This window comes from Anopheles marshallii, chromosome 2, assembly GCF_943734725.1.
Source record: "Anopheles marshallii chromosome 2, idAnoMarsDA_429_01, whole genome shotgun sequence".
Taxonomy (NCBI): Eukaryota; Metazoa; Arthropoda; class Insecta; order Diptera; family Culicidae; genus Anopheles; species Anopheles marshallii.
In genome coordinates, this window is record NC_071326.1 from 14100486 (window position 1) to 14123843 (window position 23358).

General features: G+C 45.8%; 2 protein-coding genes across 2 annotated transcripts; one reads left to right on the forward strand and one right to left on the reverse strand.

The window, feature by feature from the left end:
* Nucleotides 1–1712: 1712 nt before the first annotated feature.
* Nucleotides 1713–12802, forward strand: LOC128719523 (phe13-bombesin receptor-like). The gene is made up of 6 exons (XM_053813150.1): nt 1713–2121; nt 7535–7700; nt 7785–7917; nt 8965–9172; nt 9362–9576; nt 12062–12802. The coding sequence occupies exons 1-6, from the start codon at nt 1713–1715 to the stop codon at nt 12800–12802; spliced, it is 1872 nt and encodes a 623-aa protein (XP_053669125.1).
* A 281-nt stretch (nt 12803–13083) lies between these two features.
* On the reverse strand, nt 13084–16753 carry LOC128709722 (aminopeptidase A-like). The gene is made up of 4 exons (XM_053804731.1): nt 15909–16753; nt 13946–15488; nt 13803–13882; nt 13084–13729 (listed from the first exon to the last, which is right to left on the reverse strand). Exons 1-4 carry the CDS (start codon nt 16751–16753, stop codon nt 13084–13086), a joined length of 3114 nt encoding a protein of 1037 aa, XP_053660706.1.
* Between the last annotated feature and the right edge of the window lie 6605 nt (nt 16754–23358).

Genomic DNA, 23358 nt, shown 5'->3' on the forward strand with positions numbered 1-23358 from the left:
TACGATCAGCGGCAGATTATAGATTTTCGCCGTGCGCTTGATTGACAGGCGGCCCACGACGACACGCTGTCATCGTTTAAGACGCGCAGAATGCGTATGGGACACATATGAAGCACTGGCGTGAAACGCGCACACCACCGTACACCACGTGCTGCGGTAGGCCACGTGTTGTTCGCACAATTCGTTCGATTGCGCCGCGCCCCCAAGACAGAGCCAGCACAATCTTATCGTAATTTCATTTGCCAAGATGGATGATTGTGTGATTTTATTTCTTGAATATGCTAATGAGCCCGTACGACGGTGGGGGACACTTTTCGCATGATGACAGCAAGTCGGTCCCTTGGTGGTGGTTTCGTATCCCGTTTCCGATCTCACGTTGGGTCGCAATTCATGCAGGGCGAGCATGAAAGCATGTGATTGCCAATAATAAATAGGCAATGTCTTAGGCGGGGCGGGAGTTCCAAATACTTTTGATTATTATCATCACGAAGTATTTTTTTTGCTTTGAGGGTTGTTATGTTGGAGTGAAACCAAATGTACTTCAAATAAAGTTATTTTTAACGTGGATCTTTCAATCCGCAGGACTTCCACAGCAGTAAAAAATACAGTGCGTAACGTAACTATGGAAACACGGGCAGAAAAGAAAAGCCAATATAGAAAAGATTAAATGCTTTTCTAGAAAAAAAATCTAGAAAACTTTGACGATTAGCAAACCCGACATATTTATTTACATTGCATTGCAAATTCTTACAGAGTATTTTTACACAATCGATAAACAATCGATTTTCGAATTTGTGGAATTACAGTGGAGTGCCTCTTTTTTATAATAAAATTAGCGTGTAATGTATCATAGATAGGGCTTTTTTAGAGTACAATTTATTTTTCCTGATTGTTTTATTGTTGCAAAAGAAATTGTATTTGTTTTCTTAATGCATTTGAATTCATTTTATCATGTAAAATTCGGTCTTTCAATTCTTCCGTCAACGGTGTTGTCTGGAATATATCAAATTTCCTTTGCAACTGTTATTTACATAACGGATAATCAGACACCCGGATAATCGGCGTTCCACTATATAATATTCGATTGTTATATTATCATTACCATTATTATATCAACATTACAAACAAAGGAATCCAAACAAGCGTATGAACAATGCAAATTAATAATATTATGCACAATTTAAAAAAAAAACTATTTGCGATACTTACGGTTGGTCTAAAACGAGGTGCCCATTGTAATTTTTAAAGTGAATTATTATTTTTATTAACTATTGTAAAATTAATTAATTTACGTAGCTTTTCAAATAGTTTTTTTTCAGAAAATTGACAATCATTTTTACTAGTCTCTTAAAATGGTTGCTTCATTTCTTAAACAAATGTTTCCTTATTTATGTTACGCACTGTAGATATTATACGTGAAATTTCATATGGGGTATTTTTATTTACCTAAATTTAGAATAAAACACCTTCAAAACCTTGCAACAACACAAAGTTTAATACCGTTCGTTTTTACGTACATTTTTCAGACACCAAGCACAGCGCGGCCACACGTACATTTCCTCGTCCTGATACCAGCGACACCGATGCAGATCCTTTCGGTCGCTCAACCATGGCCCAGCACCGCTAGTAACGTACGGCACTTTTGTGCTGCTGTCCCATCCCGTGCAACCTGATTCAACCCGCTAGCAACTCTCCCGCGGGAGCCACCAAACATGATGGAGCTTACACAGACAGCCGGCAGCAGCCTAATCGCGGCCATCATCACCAACAGCACCGGTGAGGGATTACCGGCCGATGTGCTCGGTGGACACCATACCCTGCAGTACCCGTTGCAGCAGCATCAGTCGCAACATCCGCACCACCACCACCAGCAGTACCAACCGCAGTACCTGTACGCGAACGACAGCGTGGCCGGGCATGCAGCCGAATCGCAGGGTTACGCGACGAACCCGATCTGCATCCTGCTGCCGATAACGATCTTCTACTGCTTCATCTTTGTGGCCGGCATCGTAGGCAACCTGTCCATTTGCATCGTAATCGCGAAGAACAAATCGATGCACACCGCCACCAACTACTATCTGTTCAATCTGGCCGTGTCGGATTTTTTGCTGCTGCTGTTCGGTAAGTTGTCACACGGTTATCGCGCGAACGCGGTAATCTGATTTACTGCTCCCGGGAGGCATCAACGCGGTGCTGAATACCGTGGCGCACCCGGCGCCTTACTGCCAGATGGGTGATGCGCATCGGTTGCCAGGGATGTGTTTTTTTTTCTTCTCATTTCATGCTCGATGCTAATGAGGTGGAATCTGCTGCTTGGCGCTTTGGCGAGGATGATGGGCCGGCTAAAAATGCTAAACGAAGCTTTTGCTTAAATGAGATTTAGCTTCGGAATCCTTCCGTCTTACGGGACACACAACTCATTACGCTGCTGAGAAGCAGTTCGTTTGTGTTTGGAGATAATTCTTACTTGGCATGCGAAAGTATGAGCACCCAAACCAAGCCGTCTTCAAAGCAGGTCTAAGCTGACTGTCAAATTTGTGTCTTAAAACCTCAAATGCCACATGGTGAGATTTTAAAGAAATGTTACACAAACGAAATGTCGCATTCGCGACGACCAAACCAAGGAATATGGTACTAAAGTAAATCCTGCAAGCAGGAAGTTTACAGACGAATAATCAAATATCTGTTTGTGTGTATTATGCTCTCAAGAATTAACTCAAAGTAACTAATACTAATGCTTCAGGTGTGAGCAAACCTCAAATTAACATTATGTGGTTATACTATTACGGTTCATTACGCTCAAGCAATTACCATTCCTTTGCGATAAATTCGTAGTCTTCACAGTTCTTTGGGCTGTGGTTTCCCATCTGCAAACGATTACCACATCAACTCCATTTGGTTTGCAAAAACTAAATGTCGATACTGTCGTTAAAGCAATCTGCCTGACATCATTACACCAACGGTAAACGCGTATTGCGGAGATAGTCCCACCCTGACCACTAATGTGGAAATATGTGTCCATTCACCCTTTGCTACATTAATATCATTAACATAAATAAAAGTCTGAGGAACTGTAAATACTGCGAAGGTTCGATCAACTCCTTCCACTTGGTACGGTGGGTAGCTGGGGTGCTGGGAGGAAATTTTCAACCACTTGGAAACAACGAGTTGTGGTGCTGAAGAATTAAGTACACTGGACACCCCTTTACAGTAAGTGTTAATTTGCTCATATTGTATCGTTGCGGATCACTGATTATTATTGGAACTGCTGTTAGACCAGGGAGAAATTCTTACTAAAAGGGTAATTATTGAGAAATTGTATTGTAAGTTCGCCCTTTCTTATGGGTTATTTTCCAATAGAATTGCTTATGAAAAAGAACCTAACAGATAGAACAACAATTTTCTTCTCACCTTCCTTCCCGGAATGTTTCCTTCAAATTATGATAATAGATTCCAAAGAGCATATGAATTTCTTACGATCCATCAGATGCAAATGCGGAACAGTGTGTCATGACACCCTGCTTTACAGGCAGGGCTACCTTCCACATTTAACCCACCCGGAAAAGAAAAACCTGCACACGGACATAAGGTTAAACGGTACCGACGGGGTTCGCCATTATCCTTTTCCTTACTATTTCAATGAAAATCCAATTTATATGCATGCGCCATGGAGCATACTCCGTCCGCCCTGCTAGTGCCAAGAAACCGATCCAAGCAAAGCAACAACAAAAAAACGGAGGACTTCTTGCATATTCTACCAACTGGCACGTAGTAAAAATTTTGACCACCGCAAGGTCACGTCTATGATCTTCAGCATATTTCGGAACTTCCGAATTGTTTCCGAACAAACAGAGCGACACCTGCCCGGGGCTGAACGGGGCGCCAGCAAAGGACAAAGCAAAAACGAGTTTAAATATTCTGCCACTGGAGTCTCCGGTGGTTTTTCGTCATTTATTTTCCCAAGCGTCATGCCTCATGCCCTACTCACAGCACGATGTTAGCGAAGGAGAGTGAAGGACAAAAGTTGAAACATTGTACACCGGTATTCACTTAGCTGGGGATAGTTCATATTTGTGTGTGATTTGCACATATGGATGCCAAATATCATGTGCTCACCCCCCTTGGGAAACATCTGCAGCACCAAACACGATGTGCATCTCTAAGCAAAAGAGCATAAAAATGCAACGCTACCCGTAATCAGCATTAGTTGTGCAACATTCCATAGCGGAGTGGAAGAGAACGTTGGTAACGTGAATAAACTGTATTTGCAGCATGCAAGTACACTCGAAGGGTCAAAGATGCCGTGCACCAGGACAAGACAGTCTACTCCATCGTTACCTTTGCAAAAGGTCGAGGTTTTTGCTGTCAACATGTGCTACTTTAGCAATATGAATGCAATTTCATATTTCGTTTCGGTTGCGCTTGGGATGGGGGTTTCCAGATAAATGGGGCATTTATTATGCAGGCTATGTGGTAGCATCTAACAGTGTTCGCTTGATCGTATCAAATGGCAAACCTTATTTCACTGCCATGCACCGTGTTTTTATTAACGATTACAATTCGAATGCAAAGAAATGTAAAAGAAAACACATTTTGACTTGAAGCTATGGTTCATTTTCCTTCTCCACACACGCCCTGCTCACATCGCCAGAGATAGTCCAAGATGCATGACCAAAGAGGACTACCGGACATATCTGGGTACGATATATGCTGCATTTCGTTTCTTGATGAAGGCTTCTGGATCATAGGAGCTTGTGGAGTCCATAGTAGGCACAATTCCCCATCACAATTCGCCTCCTCGGATTGTTTTGCTTAGGTTGCTATCAGAAGTTACGATCGTACCAATGTAGCAGATCTCCTAGACAACCTCAAGATCGTCCCCGTCAACTGATACTCTACTCCCCAGGCGGGCTCAATCAGGGTCAGAATCTCCAGCAAGCAGGTTTTTTGCTTTCTTCTCGTTGATCCTCAATCCAATCCTAAAGCCATCAAGTTGCGGTCGGTTGTACACTTCGTACATCGCCGCAGATGTCCGATTATGTCTAGGTCATCCGCGAAGGAATTGAAGTGACCGAGTGGATATCAAAGCCCGCTCTTCTCATTACACCTTCCAGAGCCATATTAAATAGCAGACAGTCCGGACAGTTCGTCCCCCTGTCCCCCGTAAGATTCGAACGGTTCCAGCGGCATGTTCGAGACTCTCTCTTCTGTAGGGTGTTTTGCACAAATGCACAAATCCTCTTCACAACTTTGTATTTCTTATTGCACTAAATACTAATATTAGGTTGAACAAAGATGCAATACCATTAATGATGGAGTAAATCTATCTCTTGAGATATAAAATACAATTCAAATAGATAATACCATATTTATACCATATTACAACCGTTTATTAATATCGTAAACGTTGTCCGTGTCACGCAAAATCAAAGTGTTTCTTTGCTCACACCGCAAGCAAGTGTGTTACGACAGTTCATGTTTTAGCGAAGAACCTTTAGCCTGTAGCCTTTCCTGTAGGCGGAGGGAATCCTTCTAAGAAATTGTTTTTTTGCCAGCGAATGCCGATAAAATGCCTCCCAAATCCCTAAAGCCTATACCAAGTAATATCAGTAAGCAGAGTATCTAAACGGTACCCCGTTTAAATCTCAATCGAAAGTGATTTATTTGCCGAAAAGTGGATTCCTGTTTATTTGGCTTCCAATTGTTATCGATCCACGGTCTTGGCTTCATTCCGAATGGCGTGATTTACCCACGGGTAATCAATTCTGCGTATGGAAGGAATGGTATGGTTTGGACGAAATTTCAACAACTTTCGACTTTGACCGAATTTGTGATCGTTTTCCCTTCAAGCATTTCAGCAGATTACAACTCCAGTGTCATTCTTGTAACAGGACCATTTGACAAGTCTTGAATAGATGTGAGGAACTGGTGTAAAGGTGAGATCATTTCGACCAAAAAACCCATCGCCCTATCTTCTGCTCGAATGTTGCCCAAGAAAATAGAGAGGATCTTAATCCGCAATTCCTCAAATCTCTGCCGTCTGGTCCAATTGGTTGCACAACTCTTTTGCTTCGTAAAACCGCTAATAATAATGTTTGGCCACAGCTCCTATCTCATTTAAGAACCCTTTACTGGCCCTAGCGATAGCAATTTCTCTAAAAGTTCCCCGCCTTTAAGCTAAGTTACAAACCTTCCAGATCTGTTATCACCTCTAATGTTCACACTTATTATCATAATCGTAAAGTGATAATAAATACCACTCGCTGGAAAAGCATCAATCTGCGCTTTGGCGAATCATCATCCGCCCTTTCCGTTTTCCGGCCCACTTGTGGTTTATTTTTCCGTTAAAAATAGGATCAATTAGTGTAACCATGGTTGTAACTGGAAAGTTAAACAATCTCATCAAACGGTCGGTCGAATGAAGAGATGGAAGTGTCTGCCAACGGATATGAAACTCAGCACGCTCACCATTCGCGGTCAACAAAACACGGTCATGAAATTTCTGCCCCACCTCCTGTTCTTGCCTTTACCATCATCTTCTTGTTCCTTCGCCCTTCTCGCCTCTTCTCCCCCATCGACCTAAACCCGTAAGACGTTTCCAACCACCACCGCCGGCCGGGTACGATCGATCGTTAATACACGCTAGTAACGTAATGTAATAAAATCGTCTTGGCTTTATCAGACACTGGCCAGATGCTTCCGGGGCCGCATGTTACTACGGGCAAATGGTTTTCCATTGCACTTGAGCTGCGGAAACGCCAAATCCGCCTGCCCCATCCTGCCGGGCATTAGATGCCCATGTTTCCACGGGTCAACCGGTCGGCCGTTGGCGTTTCTTAGCAATCGTGTCCGGCCACTGGCAACAGTTTACGATCATCAATTGCCGCCTCCCCCTTTCCCCCATGGCCACCCACCCATGGCCAATAGTATAAGCTGTAGTGAGGGGAAGAACGAGAGAGAGAGATGTACAATATTAAAGGTCGAGTTGTGTCCTCAACGAGAGTTTGTTTCATGCCCCGGGGCAGGGAAAGGATGTGTGTTACAATACACAATCTCCTTTCCCTGCCCCCCACGCGAGTTTGGCGCCCTTTTTGAACATTCCAATTGCGCTTGCACGGTATTTGATTGACGATGTGCAAAGCTATGGGCAGACGAGAATGGGCACACACATGTTGTCGAACAAAATACCACGAATGTTTCGCCGCGCAGAACACGCGTCTCGAGGCGAACAGCTTATGAATATATCTTCGGTGATTCAAACACACAGCTCACTCCACACCAATGGATGGAAAATTTTATTCGAAGAATGCCTTTCAGCGTTTGTCTGACTGCAAGTTGATGATTTTCCCCACTCCGAAGGGAATTTAGAACATCAATTCTAGAACAACAACATCAATCAATGATGTTTCATATTGTAAAATTTGAACTACGAAACGACCATCATTTTGAACTCTCTCCAAAGTTCTGCAAACACCGACCAAATCCTTGCGAAAGTGTTCATCAATCGTAACCAAAGCTTCGTCCTTGTCCGCAGGAATGCCCCAAGAGCTGTACGGTACCTGGAATCCGTTCGCCTATCCCTTCAACCAGATAGCCTGCATCATTACGGGACTGTTGTCGGAAACGGCCGCCAACGCGACGGTGCTCACCATCACCTCCTTCACCGTCGAGCGGTACATCGCCATCTGTCATCCGTTCCGGTAAGAAACTCAGGCTGACCCCCGGCAGATTGTCCCTTGTTGTTTCCGGTCAACAAACCGCAAAACTGTCTTACTCCCAACTAGGTCCCACACCATGTCGAAGCTGTCGAGGGCGATAAAGTTTGTGATCGTCATCTGGCTGGTAGCGTTCGGGTTGGCCACACCACAGGCACTCCAGTTCGGTATCGTGGAAACCGGTGACTCTCGGTTATGTACGGTAAGTGCATGCGTGTAGCGTGGTACAAATAATGATTCGTCATCGATTGATTTCCATTGGAGAACATGCAATTTTCACCACAACAAACGAAGGACCTGTTCGACCGTGTAGAACTCTCGCATCACAGCAGAAAGGAGCAATGGACCGATTTTAATTGATTTAATAGGGTACAGATGCATACGCATTCTTGTGCAAAATATTGGTTACACAAGCTGTACACAGTACAATTAATACTAATGTAATGAATGGTAACTACAAAGGACTATTTAATTGTTGCTTTGTAACCACTTATCTCTAGCCGTAAGGCTTTATTTCCATTATTCAGTGCTACCAACACACAATTTAGTACAGTCAATATAGTAACGTCGATTATCCGGGTCCTGAATAACTGGGGGCCAGATTATCCGTGAGTTAAAAAATGACAGTTAGTAGTATTGATTCTAAATGTTTAACCGTAGACCCGAGACAAATTTAAGAGTTTTCTATAAAGAGTTTATCTAGTTAAACTTCCTACAAAATTATCTATATAGTTAAGAAAACAATAACTTCTAATATTTAAAAAAAACATATGAATACAGTAGAACTTCGATTATCCGGATTATCGGAATTCCACGGATAACAGGTGGTTCAGCTTTCCACGTGCAATAATTGACAAGTATTCAAATGTTTTTTTTTTTATATTAGAAGTTATTCATTATTAACAGTATGGATCATTTTACAGGGAGTTTAACTCCTGGCACCAACCGGTTGAACGATCATAAAAGTGAAAACTATTCCATTAGCTGTCATTTTTTAGCTCACGGATAATCCGGTCGCCGGGTAATCAGGCCCCGGATAATCGACGTTCTACTGTTCTACTTTTACCGTTGACCTGCCAGCTTCATCTTCAATTATTGCACGCACAAAGCTGAACGGTCTGTTATCCATGGAAATCGAGTAACCGACATGCGGCTAGCCAGCCCGGATGTACTGTACTTCTATTTGATGAAAAACAACACTTTAATTCCGACCACTAAAAGTATACTACTCACGTTCTACTCCTTCTAGATCAAAGATGAACACTTCGTGCACGCGTTCGAGGTATCCAGCTTCCTGTTCTTCGTCGGCCCGATGACGCTGATAGCGGTGCTGTACGTGCTAATTGGTATTAAGCTACGGAAGAGCAAACTGCTGCAGGGCGTAAAACGGGCGTCATCTGATTACACTACACCGCCCCGAGGTGTCAGTGCCCAGAGCAGGGTGATTCGGATGTTAGGTAAAGCGAAATATGAAAAAAAAACACACACACACACTGATAAACGTTAATTGGGCCGCCGAAAATCATCCAACCATCCGTTTTTATTTTGGACCGATGCCTCGGTAACTTCATAAGCAGTTATACTTAATTTACATTTCATTTTTCTCCAACCAAAAACACGATACTCGCCGCCCTCGGACACGGCAGTGGCTGTTGTTGCAACGTTCTTCATCTGCTGGGCCCCGTTCCATGCGCAGCGGCTGATGGCCGTGTACGGTGTCTTCACCAAAACGGAGAGCGTGTTCTTCTACAAGGTGTACATGGTGCTGAACTACATTTCCGGCATACTGTACTTCCTGTCCACCTGCATTAATCCGCTGCTGTACAACATCATGAGCCACAAGTTCCGCGACGCATCCCGGGTAAGCGCACTGATGTAGTAGTTTATCGTTCTGGGCTGCTATGGCCTTTGGTCGACCTTGGGCGAAATCAGTCCACTGATACTGGACAACATCAAACAGCATAATACTAGCTGTGCCCATCCGGCCCGGCACGGCTGTTAACGATTGGAGCTTATGAGAGGTTAATCTTTAACGGCGTCTGCTTTCTTTATAAATGAGGTAGTTATCACAGTGTGTTAATCTCTTCACTAAAAGCGAATTCCACAACATGAAAGGATACCGGTGAGGCATAAGACCAGTTTAGAAGGAACGCAGACTTTAAGCAACGAAATAATGTAGAGTCTTCCAAGCGAATCCATTCCAAAACCTAATCGTTTTGACTGTTGTATCAACAAGTATCCACAGTTGTCGTTAAGGGTTTCCATTAACCATCAGGTAGGCAAGAACGAAACATCGTTCAGACGTAGACGTAGAGCCATCGGTTTTGAGGCACGAAATAAGACATTATCATTTGATTGGCATAAATCGGGCTAGCAGGCATGAGCCTGCCATTGTTTACAGTAGGGATCGTCTGGAAGCGGCCGACTGCATGCTTCCCACACGCGCAAAGCTAACCTCAGGCGACGTTCGAGAAATTGCTTTCGAACGCAGGATAAAAAAAAAACCTACATAAAAGCGTCTTGGTTTAACCTTCTAATCAAGCATCTGCATGTGAAGGTGCTCTCTGTCAGATCATACGAAGTTGTGTAACAGGTGCCTTGGACTGGGTTCCTTCCCATGTCACCTGCAGCACAAGCTTATGCAAAAAGCCTCTTGCTCTATTTTGGTCTTGATGCGGCCCAGTGGCACCGGTGTCCCACACGACAGGACCGGGATCCCGTTCCTTGAAGGAGCATTCCCCCGTACCATGGACTGATGACTATATAGCGTCGACTCACAGTTGCTCAGTTTGAAAAGCTTGATTTTCTCCGTTGGACAAACTTATTCGGTGAAGGAATGCGACCGCAGAGTTCAGTTCAGCATAACGTCAGCCCGTAACACTACGATTAGATGTATGTGCGAAACAGAAAGGCGGGAGTTTGATGGTCAAATGTTCCTGCTAGAAGTTGTTGCTGCCCTGATAGTGGAGTTCAGGAAACTGATAAAACTTTGAAAAAAGAACGCAACGATATACTTGATATACTTTTTGGATACACTGGCGAACTACGTCTATCTTGAGCTAGAGGGAGAATATTTGGAGAAATACCCTGAGTTCTTGGGTTTTGGTTGTTGAAGTTTCTCGGCATCTTCCCAAAATACATACCTGTGATTTAAGATTCGTCATAAGATGTTCATTCGACGGTTGGTCTTAGCAAGGGGACATTTATGAGAACTGCAGATTGGCGTTGTCGTAACTCGCGCCAGCTCAACTCTGAAGTTCTCTCCTGCCAAGACTGCCAAGACCAAACGAAGATCGAAATTGTTTGTTGGTGTTAAGTTTTTAGATTGTTTACAATCGAAGCGTGATCTCACCAGTTCCACTAGTGTGATCGGTCTTCTCACAGGAAGCGTTTGAAGGTTCCATGGATTAGGATAGATTGTTCGGCGAAGTTGTATAGGATTCCATTCGATTAACAGGTAAAAAGGCAAAGAAAAACTCTCAAAAACAGTCTCTTCAGCTCCTTTCCCTTGTGGGTGATGTGGAAATATACTACTCACATTGGAGTAAAATCATGTTGCGTGTGCCAAACCCGAAACAACTTCGGACAAGAACGAGGATATGAAAAGAACAGTATGGAACGGGCTACCGTCGATACAATGCTTTGCATAAATTGAAATCATACAGCAACTTTCCTTTCCAGCAACCGAACCCCGTACAATACTGACACACCCATATCGAAATTGTGCTGATTGTGCTTCTTTTGTCCCGGTTCGCTCACTGGCGCAACGACACACAACCGTTGGTGCCATAGTTATCGCAGTTTTTGAACAGATTTGTGCTGGTGCTTTCCGGAAAACACCCCCAGTTTAGATGCGAGTTTGATAGGAAAAATTGTGCATAAATCACGTGCGGCGGAGGGACAGTTTTATCGGACCCGCGCAACACAACGCAAATGGTTTCCCGGTAGGATAGCTGGTCAATAGATTATGTGGTGAACCTAATTTCGCAGAAGTTCCATCGGTTGGTTGCTGCTAATGGTGCAAACGTTATACACCCATGTTTGGCTGGGTATCGGCATTGAATCGCCCATCGAACGTCGCCGTCTTCCGTCCATTTGATGGGGCGGCGACCGGGACGAGTGGAAGCTGTGATAAACGAGTTTCCTTGAGAACGATGATGAAAGTTTATCTTCCCATACAATTCCCCACCAACAGTTACGTTTAAAAGTTTTATAAGGGATATGCAAAATAAACCACTTCCTAAGACTTTTCTGTGGCGAAAGTTTTTTTTTCTATGACGGCAGATTGGTAGCGTGCCCTCCAGCATCATGTAATATTTGCTTTCCATTCTTCCCCGTCCTTCCAGCACACACTCAAGATGAGCCTCTGTGGTGAGAATCGAAACAAATCTGACGGCCAGCAGCACACGTACAGTGCCGTGTCGCGGTACGGCGTTACCGGTGGCGGATCGTTCAAGGTAAACTCCAACAACATGGCGTGCATCGGTACCGGCATCCCGATTGGCGGCACGGCAGGAAACGGTCCCGGGAAGCAACCGGGAACTGAAAACACCGGAAACCAGCAGGAATCGAACCTATCGCTGCTAACGAACGACCGTAACCGGTCTAACCGCAGCACGATGCCCCCAATATCGATCCGGCCAACGTACACCCGTGCCGATTCGCACTGCATCTCGATCAGCAGCAGTCAATCGACTACCGGCACCAACATTAGCAGCAACGGTAAGTTAAGCCGTAGCTCGAACGGTTCACTCCGGCTCAGTGGCAATCCACTCGAATCGCACGAACCCACCAGTGGCCGTTTGTCGACGATCGCCGAAAAGCTTCGGCGGGGCACCAAGAAGGTGCTAGCGTTCAGCAAATCACCCACCAGTACGCCGTGCAAATCGAATTCACCGCCGACTGGTAACGGGACCGGGGCGGATGTGGCCAGCGAGCGACGAAAGGCGTACCGTAAGCGTAACAGTTGCGACAGTGTCGATACCAACACGATCAGCAACTCGAGCCTGAAGGAGTTCGACGAGGATGAGTTTAGTAGTGCCGAGTTGGCACGGTTTATGGGTGAGGTTAATAGTGAGATACGCTAGAGGACATCCGAACAAGGTGTCGGCCTAGATGGACTACAAACAGTACAAACGAAAAACCTAACAACTCAGCGAAGAGTGACACGATGACCTCAAACCAGCCCTCAAACCCCCCCTCCAAAGAATGCAGTGTACAAACGAGGAAGTGATTGGGTAAACGCATGATACGGTGTACCTGCGATTTGATCTCCTAGAGCACAAATCGAGGATGAAACTTTAATTCACTTACAACGCCGACCGATCGGGGCCGGCGACAAATCCTCTCCCGGACAACGCATCGTACACTATACTCTATTTTCCTTCAGCCAGTTGGCCACGTTCGCTTCGTTAAGCTCCAGCCAACGGATGTTGTTCTGGATGGTTTCGAGCGCTTGGCGGCGGGCGGCCGCACCAGCACCCGCTTCCGGATAACGGGCGAAGAAGTCTTCCAGCTCGTTCAGTCGCGCCAACGTCGTAAAGCGCCCGGTAACCGATGGAATCATCCGGCCGAGGTTACGCTCACCGATGCCGAACCGTTCCACCAGGCGGGGCCAGTTTTCGCGCACATGCTCCCAGGCCGGCTGTTCGCCGTGCCGATTCGCGGCAATGTACTGGATGCAGCTAAGCTGATCCTGCGTGCGGACCAACGCCGCCTCCCAGGACAGTTCCAAGAAGCGACGCATCGTGCGCTGATCGGGATAGGACGCTAAGGCAACCATAAGTTTCGTCTTCTCATTCGCATCGTTCTCCTGTCGGAAACGGTCCAGCACTTTGTCCCAGTCGGCCACGGATACGCCCGACTGTATGCCGTACGTGTAGACAACGGAGCGTAAATCGGGATGGATAATGGCGCCGTCGTTCAACCAACCAAGGAAGAGTTTGCTCGCTTCCGACATACACCCAGGATGCCCGAAGGAACAGGCTAGATCGAGGATCGTCGTACGCAGTAGGCTGTAAGTGGAAAAATTAAAGCGCATCAAAACACCATCCACGGGATCAAACTAGAGAACTGAGAAAGTCTTACTTTTTCATATGTTCACCATCTTCCGGTACAACCCAGCCGACTGATTGGACCGCTTCGCTAACTAACGTTTGGGTGTAGCTCTGCAAATGGGGAAAAACATGGTCAGTACAACATTAGGGCGAGTTTCAAATGCGCCAACTTACCGTAATGTCATCGTACGAGTTGAAGTTGTACAGCAGATTGCGGATCGTCTTCAGCTTGCTCGCAATGGCCGACCACGGCACGTACTCACTTTCGTTGCTCAAATAGCGCGTCAAATCGAGCGCATTGTTGTACGGAAGCAGTGTTGCATCCGCCAAAGCAAACGCATCGTTCAGCAGTCCGGTACGGTCACCGATCGTGAACGTGTTTACATCCTTGAGCAAAGCTTCACCAAACTGTTCCCACATTTCCACCGGATAGTTCACCCGATAGTACCCGATCTGACGATAGTTTAGCTTAATCCAGTTGCTACCTTGCGGCTTATCGATCGTCACCATGGTTTGATCGTTCGGGAACCAGATCCGTTGGGGCGCAGCACCCGAAGCGGTGTTACTGGCTACGTACGTGATCGGTATGTACCAGCGATAACTGAATGGTGATTCTTCCGTCTCATTCGCGTCCTTATCGGCCAGGAAGCGCTGTTGATGTAGCACGTACTGCAAAGCGTTCACCGTGACCGTCACGACCGGGAAACCTTTCTGCTTCGTGAACGTATCCATCACGGTTGTAACGCTCACCGTGTCCACCAGCTCGTCCAGCTCGCGCATCAGATCCTCCGAAACACTGTTCGAGAAGGCCAGCTTCGTTAGGTACTGCGTAACACCCTGCTGGAAAACGGCAGGTGTCACAAAGTCCTCCAGCATGCGTATAACCGACGCACCCTTGGAGTACGTGATTGTGTCGAAAATTTCCGTGATTTGGTTCGGATTTTCGACCGACATGACGATCGGATGCGAACCGAGCGTAGCATCGAGCGTGAGCACACCGTGCAGATCGTCGATGATGAACTGCTCCTCGATGCCCCAGTCCGGGGACGCCTCGTGCATGCCCTTGTACTCGATGTAGCTCGCGAAACCCTCGTTCAGCCACAGTTCATTCCACCACTGCATCGTTACCAGGTTGCCGAACCACATGTGGGCCAGCTCGTGCGCAATCACACCCGCCACCCGCTGCTTGTTGGCCGTGCTGCTCGTGGCCTTGTTGTACAGGATGGACGTTTCACGGTACGTGACCAATCCCCACGTTTCCATCGCACCCGACACAAAGTCCGGTATGGCCGCCATATCCAGCTTGGGCAGTGGGTAAGCGATACCGAAATATTTCACATAATACTCAATGATGGTACGTGCGGTGGCGAGCGCATAGTCAACGTTGTCCTGCTGGAACCGGGTGGCGTATACGCGCAACGGAAACGGATTGCCATGGACCGGAATGATCTGCACCTCCTTATAAAGGAAATCGCTCACGATAAACACCACTAGGTAGGTGCTCATCTTAACGCTTCGCTCGAACTTTGTAGTGCTTAACCCGGTCGTAGGGACGTTCGCTACCGTTTCGGCGATGTTCATGTTGGACAGTGCCTCGTAACCATCGCCGGACGGATGAACCAGATGGATCGTATATTCGGCCTTCAAATGCGGCTCGTCGAAGCATGGGAACGCTTGCCGAGCAAACGTTGGCTCAAACTTGGATGTTGCAATTTTTCTGCAAATAGACGGTAAAAAGAAACCCAAAAAATGTATCGTTAGATGCGTACGTTGTAAAATATTTAAATCTCGTTGATCTTGAAGTAAAATCGTTGCCGTTGCTAGAAGTAAAATAAAGATATAGTTTATTTTTACAAAAAGAGAAAAAAACACGTAAAGAAGCTTTTGTTCTTTTGCCTTCGCTACAATTGCCGAAACATATTGTTTGCCATTGCTCATCTTCGCTTGGAAGTATGGGACGGAATAGTCTGTATCTGCAGAGATAACCTGGCTAGAGTCCCCTATTGCGGTACACAAAGCTCGCCCCCCATCCATCATAGTGACACGAGGCTAATCGCATCTAGGTATCGCCAAGTGTGTATAACACACCACCTACTCATCCTCCACAAGCAAATACCACCTTGCAACCGGCATTTACCTTGTTCGGTTCGTGGTCTTGTCGAGGTACTTGCTGCTGTAGAACCCAATGATACGGTCCGCCAAGCTGCCATTAAATTGCACACTTAACCGATAAGCACCGGCCCCTATTTCGCCCTGCGTTTCGATGATCCAGTAATCATGCTCCGGCATTTCATACGCCCGGGATATGTTGATTTCACGCTCCGGTCGCTCATTACCGCTCCTCAGCTCACGCAGCACCATTTCCGTGATGGTTAGCAGCTTGCTGTGCAGCACAATATAGTTCGTCGATTCGGACACGTTCAGCTCGATACCAACGCGCCCGGCAAATGTTTCACGCTGCAGATCCGGATGCAACCACAGCTCGTAATGCACCGGTGCAATGTGACGCGGTAACCGGAAGCCTAACTTGTCCACCACCTGCGTACCCATCTTAAACACCCGATTCATTCGACCGGCCGTCTCTGACCGAGTTGCTGTTGGTGTCACCGAATAATACACCGAGTTCGGCAGGAAGATAGTGCTACGGTTGTACTGGCCACCGGTGCCGTTATCACTGAACGCGGTTTCACCGTCGTGCGATGCAATACTGTTGTTGTTGACAAATAAATGCATATCATCGGTGGCAGCTGTCAGCTCGGAATGACTGCCAGCATCGGATGACAGATTGCGCCCAACCATCACCAGCGCTGTCAGTAGGCAAAGTGACAGCACGAACAGAAACGCACAAGCGGCCAGTAGCGAAAGTATCACGATCGAGCGTCGCCGCTGTTCGCGCTCGGATGCATTTTGCGCGAAATGTGCGGCCGGTCGGACGGTCATCCCGGAACCAATTACAACCGCCGTTACCGGTTTCACCGTCATCCGGAGGAGAAGTTATACGTGTGTAGTGTGGTTTTCTAACGTCTTATCTTACAATGTTACACTGAGCTTGCCGGTCCAACTATACAAGCGAAGATTCACTTTTCGAGCCGTGTTTTCTATTGAACTGTCCCGCTTTGCAACGTATCACTATTAAGAACCGTTTCATATGCAATCAGCTCGCACCTAAATGGTTGCAGCGGTGTATGCGCAGCATGCCCAATTTGCTACCCGTCGTCACTTGCCTACTGCGATTGCCTTGCACACCTCCACCGAGACAGGGACAGTAAAAGCTAGAAATAAGTAAGCACAAGGTCGTCTAGTCACGCGATTGCAGCATCGTAAACAGGTGATAGCTTAATTTATCGCTAGAACCAGCAAGGTGCCGCACTTGATCGAATGTCGTCTGTGCAGAAACACAGAGTCAACAATTCACGCTGGTTCCAAAGGCGCGTAACTAATGCTACTCCACAATTAGTCACACCACGGCTCACACCAACCTTTTTTTTTAGGAACGAAAGCTATTACACACTCGACCAAACTTGATGGTGGATCGTCATCGTGGTGATGATTTTCAATGAGAACACAATGGCAATAACACGCGACCGTAAGCGGGTTTGGGAATTGTTTCGCTCACTGCAATCGGCAACACCAACAGCGGGTGAGGGTAATAGAAACCAAAGGGAAAGAAACAACAACAACAACAAAAACACATTGAAACCTTGGCCGGTTGAATTTGGAAAATGATTCAACCGCCCGTACGCATGCTACGCACGTACCAACCAAAGACGAGCCCTTTCGATTCAAGCGTTGCGAGCGCGCCAAAGTGTGCCATTACCGCCGTTTCCATGCCACAGAGCTAGTACTTGTACTAGGGACATTAGCAGACGTGCCGGCGATTTTGTGTGTGATTTTTTTTTTTAGTTTGGATTTTGATTGTTTGTTATTTTTGGGAGAACTTTCCAAAACAAAAAAGTGCTCTCCCCCCCCCCCCCCCCCCCTCCCCCTTCCAATCCTCCAGTCGCCGCATATATCTAAGTATGTCATGGGAGAAATGATGACGGTATCGAACAGCATGGGCTTGTTTGGCGCGAGCTGGCTAAAACTGGATCATGCTTACATCCGAACGCCCAACAGTATTAAAGTTATGGCAGTATTTATGCAACTATTGCACCCACAACACGCACTCCAAACTCTGGCATTTAGTATGTTTATAAGCACCTGGGCGCCAAAAACGCATATTAACACGATTGACCTTTTTGCGAGGAAGATTTTGCTCAACAATTTCCATTGCACCCACGTATCTTCGGGTTTGTCACAGTGTGGTACGCGTTGCCAGATTTGGTTTCATATCGCAACACTTCTTCATTGACCTTTTTTTTCATTTCAAGCCTACTGTTGATTGAATGATGTCTCGCGAGCTTTTTGCATTCACAGTTCGTACAGTCTAAGCAAACCACTAGCAACGGAGAGTTGTCGTAGAATCGCGAATAGTTAAGCTAAATGCTTTCGGAAGTAATCCCAGGTGCAGCAACACATTACAGAGGTAATTTGAAGGGAAAAAAGCGAAACCTTTCTAACCATCGCGCAAACTGCTACCACATTGGCAAATGGTACGTGATTTATCAAATTATACCGATATCTCTGTGGTGCTCTCCACCGAACCGATTTTCATTACGAGACAATTGAACAAAATTGGCATGCCACCGAACCGTACCATTTTGGTGCTGCTCGGTTCGGTACGCGATCGTATCGAGCGATCCGCCAAAAAAAAAAAACGTTCTGTTGAAGTTTGGGTGTTTTCTTTTCTCCCTGTTTCATCAAGGGAAGAAGTTCTTCTCTTCCTGCCGCCCAAAAACAGCAAACCTGTTTGTGGCCAAAAAATTAAAAATTCCTTCATTCCCAGATCTGGTTTGGGGTTCCTTGTTCTACCGGGCACACGCTTCTGAACGCATCTCGCTTTCTCCTCGCAATAATTTGGAACTTTGTGGTTTTGTGGTTTGCCGTTTGCTTCGTCCTGCACACAGTGACACAGTTTGGGCGTAATATGATTCCCGTTCTTCACAGGACACCATGTTTTATTTTGCGACACACTGCAAACACCGGCATCCAATTGTACTGTAGATATTGATAAATGGCACACACTGCTGGCATCCGCTTGCTTGTATTTCAATTAAGTTTACACAGGGAATGGTTTGTATTAAGTGTAACAGTATTAAGACGCTTTTTGTCACTAACGTTGCACAGGACTAAACACAATCACAACCACGCATCGAATGACGCTGTATTACGCTTTACGGGTCCGTTGACAAATTGACGCTTTGCCTAATTGGAGCTTGTGTTGCGCACGCTCGCCGTAAGCACGCAGTCCGAACCGAGCGAAGGCAAACATTCGTCTGTTTCGCGTACGATCGTCTCATAAATGTATGCGCCACTAGGCCAGGCAGGGAACGCACAGTGGAACACTTGAGCAAATTGATTTAAAAAGTTGTTGTTTTTTTTTTGTTAATGTAAAAAATATTTCCCACCTATTTTTTTGCCATAACCGGAACGATCTTTCATTGAGTTGCTTCTGGCACGATATTTAATATTTTTTATTAGCATATTTAATCCATCATACTGTCCATAGTGTGTAAATTCGTCGCTTTCATACACTAGACACCGAGTCAAGAAATGGAAAAGGGAAAAGGTAAGGCAAGAAACCAAAAACAGCAGCTTCAGCAGCATCCATCATCGCCCATCATTCACAGGCACCTTGAGTTTGGTCAGTTCGCACGCTCAATAGATCATCACCGGACGCTTAAGTGGCGTTGTAAAGCACTATACGCACTCACTTAGAAAGGCCTGGCGATAGTGCATGCTGGACACACGCAGCTGGCAACTTATTACCTTGATGAAGCAAAATTAGCCACACAAACACATGCATTCGAAGTACAAAATCGTTTGCCGCTTGCTATGCATAGCAGCACAAGTGCTGATGGTGTGCTATACAACCGTACTAGACAAATCTGTGTGGATCACCCGAAAAAGGGTTGGCATATTCCGTTTAGTACGCTACAGTGCGCGCCATTTAACTGCCTAGTAGCTGTGAAGATCATCACGCCGGACGAATCTCCAAACGGCTACATCCTAACGACACTTGAGTTTACTCTACTCTTCAACACGAGCGTTAGCGTTGGGATGCCTCACCGTAATCTTCGCGAGTGGACAATGTTCAACAGCACTTCAACTTAGCTTCGCCATAAAAAAAGCTAATCGATTCATTACCGACTTTGTGTACCACGTGTTGTGTGTGCGCAAAAAAAAACACATGTTTCCCCCCCCCCCCGGCAAACAGGTGCTATGCTGGTTGCTATGGTTGCCAGTTTAGCAACCAGCATAATCTGCATTCCGTTCGGTTACGTTGGAAAGCCCTCATCATCTGGTTTACGGTAGATCCGAAATGACGCTAGCTCCCTCTCGGCACTCTGGTTGAAAGCGAAAGCGAAAGCGAAAACGAAGATGAAACGGGAGTTAAGCTAGCATCAGCACTACGTCGTTTCATCCCGCTCTGTCGGAAGCAAACCGTAGTACTTCTGGTAAAGCAGAGCAATCGCCTCCAGTTACACATCCGCATCCCGCTCAAACAAAACCGGTCGACGATGGCGCCAACGGTGTAACAGATGGCAGCAGTAATCATGTTAGTGTGTATCTCGTCCAGCGTGGACATATTGGGTAAGATAGTAGGGAAACCGACATTTATAGCTAGTGCACAATGCACCTGTTGGTGTAAGTGCACCACAGTCCCCAGCGTATAGGAAGCACCCTTTACTTACGTTTTCGAACCCGCTGCGTCCGTGTACGAGCTGCCGTAGAATCCAACAATTCCTGCATCCAGCCGGCCGCTGAAATTGATCGTTACCTCCGACACGTAGTCCTGCGGGATCGCTTTGTTGAGATTTAGCTTCAGGAAGTCCAGCTTGTCATCGTAGTTGCTATTCTGTCATGATCGAAGAGAGAGAGTGAAAGTGGAAAATGTTACGATCACGAGCTCAATCCGCCCGAACGTACAATAATCGATGCCCAATACTTACGATGTACGTGTAGGAGGAATCATTCAGACACCGGAACCTTATCTGATCCAACTGCAGCAGGTGACTGTGCAGTACGACCTGCTCGTTCGCACGTACCGTCTGTATGGTGATCGTAACCGTACCAGAAAACGTGTCCTTCTCCAAATCGGGATGCAGTTGCAAATCGTAGTGCAGCGGTATATTGTCGCCGGGAAGTCGATAGTTGATGACTCCCGGATCTGCGGTAGTGGTCGGCAGAATGGTTGTGGTGGTCACCTCGGGAAGCGGTGACGTTTCCATCGAAACCGGTGTGGTGGTAGTTCCTCCATCCTCCGTTTCGGTGCTTGCCGTTTCCTGCTGGGTTGTGTCGGTCGTCGTTGCCTGCGTACTGGTTAGGCCCATCAGCATATCGACTTCCGCTACGCACTCTTCCAGATCGCTGGCATTGTTGTTGTTCGATACGGCTAGCGCAATCGTGGTGATGACCATAGCGAACAGTGCCACGGAAAGGAAGGTGGCGACCTTGTTCTTTAAAATCCAGTCTGGAAAACAAAACGGCCCCGACAGGCAGATAACATGTGAAGCAGTTGTAGACATGCGCCCAAACAACGGTAAAGCATCATGAACCGACACATTAATCTGACCACGCACAATACCGCGATGAAGTTGGGCGTTTGATTTCCACCCCTCCAACCGGTCCGGTTTCACACATAATATCTTTCACTGATAAACGTATTTTCATTATTGCCTGTCACAATGTCGTGCCACTATTATCGATCATTGGCAAGTGCGCTTCTATCTACTGAAGACGAAACCCTGAATCTCACCTATTGTACTGCTGCACACGCAACATGATTCGCTCAATAGGAGTGATGTTACCGCTTACCTTTCGACTGTTGTAACATTTGATTGACCATGTTTATTATCGCACTTCACTGACACACTCTTTACACTGGTCACCGCTGGCTATCAATGGATTCTGCCGCAAACGTGCTCAAACGCACCGGGAAGGTAGTTTTGAAGTCCCGTCTCCCGCGACGGATGAGAGTGAACTGTCCAAGGGTTTCGCGCCGTGGATAGCTATTACAAAGAGGCATCCAGAAATATGGAGCGATACGAGTCACCTATCGCTGAGATAAGTCCTCTTAATTTCGAGCGCTTTTTTTAGTTTTGTTATTCCCCACACAAACGGCGATAAGGATGACGTCGAGTAGCTGGTTGTGTCAATTGATTATTGTTGGACGGTTAGTTTATTGCTGTGTGGAATGAGGTGGGTTTTTTTTTCGCTATCGTTTTTTTCCTTCCAAATGCATTAAGAATGTGGCGCAGCGAGTTGGGAAAAAACTAGAGAATTCCAAAAATGTTTAGCCACTGTCTCTTTTCCTTTTTGTTTTAGCGTAACGAGCAGATAACAACGTTTTATCACTGTAACTCTTCAGTTGATAAAGTCACAATTATTTCTAATTCGTGTTGTAGAAGCATTTGCAGAACTTAATGTTAGCACTTTTTGCGCTTTGTGCGCGTTTGAGCTCCCCGAGAAGTGCACCGAAATACAGAAAGACGATTTGTAGTTCCGCTATTGTACAATAGATGGCGCCACAGAAAACAGCAAAGGCCGTCACGGCAATTCAAAGTTTTCCGTATCAACACTGGAATACTATCAAGATTTTGGCACGTGTTTATTGGAAGCTACTCCCAACACAGTTCCAAAGCGCTGTATTACGCTTTAATGCTGTTCAAAGTTCGTACTACAAAAAAAGATGTGTAATAGAATTGTTTAACCCCCAAAAATGTAGGTAATTCGAAGGAAAGTAGCTTGACTGGTACGATAGTTTCAATGTTATTATGAAAAATAACAGCTTTTTTAATATTTAAAATTAGGAATAAACTCTGGAGTACACCGATTTCAAAAATCCCTTCAGAAATAATAAAATGACAACAATGGATTCGTTAATTGTTCAGCGGAAGTACAAAATGATCAACGAATAATTTCGGTTTGCTGATGCATAAACTACGTTTCAGATGTAAATCTAAGAGTCAATATAAAACTACCGCGGAGTACACTCGTTATGTATTTAAAGCGTTTTGTTTATTGATTCTATTGCTTTACGAAATAAACAATTTAATTAACGTCACAATTGCTAGTCGCACCAACTAACCAACTGAGGGAAAGTCGACCACTTGCACGCAGGCGATTTTAAAGCTTTGTTTTTTTTTTTGTTTTGTCTGTCAAATTAACCAATCGTTGCGTACTTAAAAATTCCATCTAGCGTAAGCGTAAGGAAGAGATAAAATTCTCCATAAAACTGGTTGATGTTTTAATTCTCATTTGTGCTGTATTTAGAACTTCCTGCACAGCGTACTCTGCTGTAGAAGGAACATAATGTAGTAGCATTTACTGAGGAGGGGTAAATGTTGCTTTTAAGATTCGTCCGTATAATCCTAGCGTTTGATTATTGCTTAAACTCCCCATCTATTGGATTGGATTCTGACTGGGTGTGTAATGACAAGAATCGAAAACTCCCCTACCGTCAAATGGTAAGTCGAGCGATAATC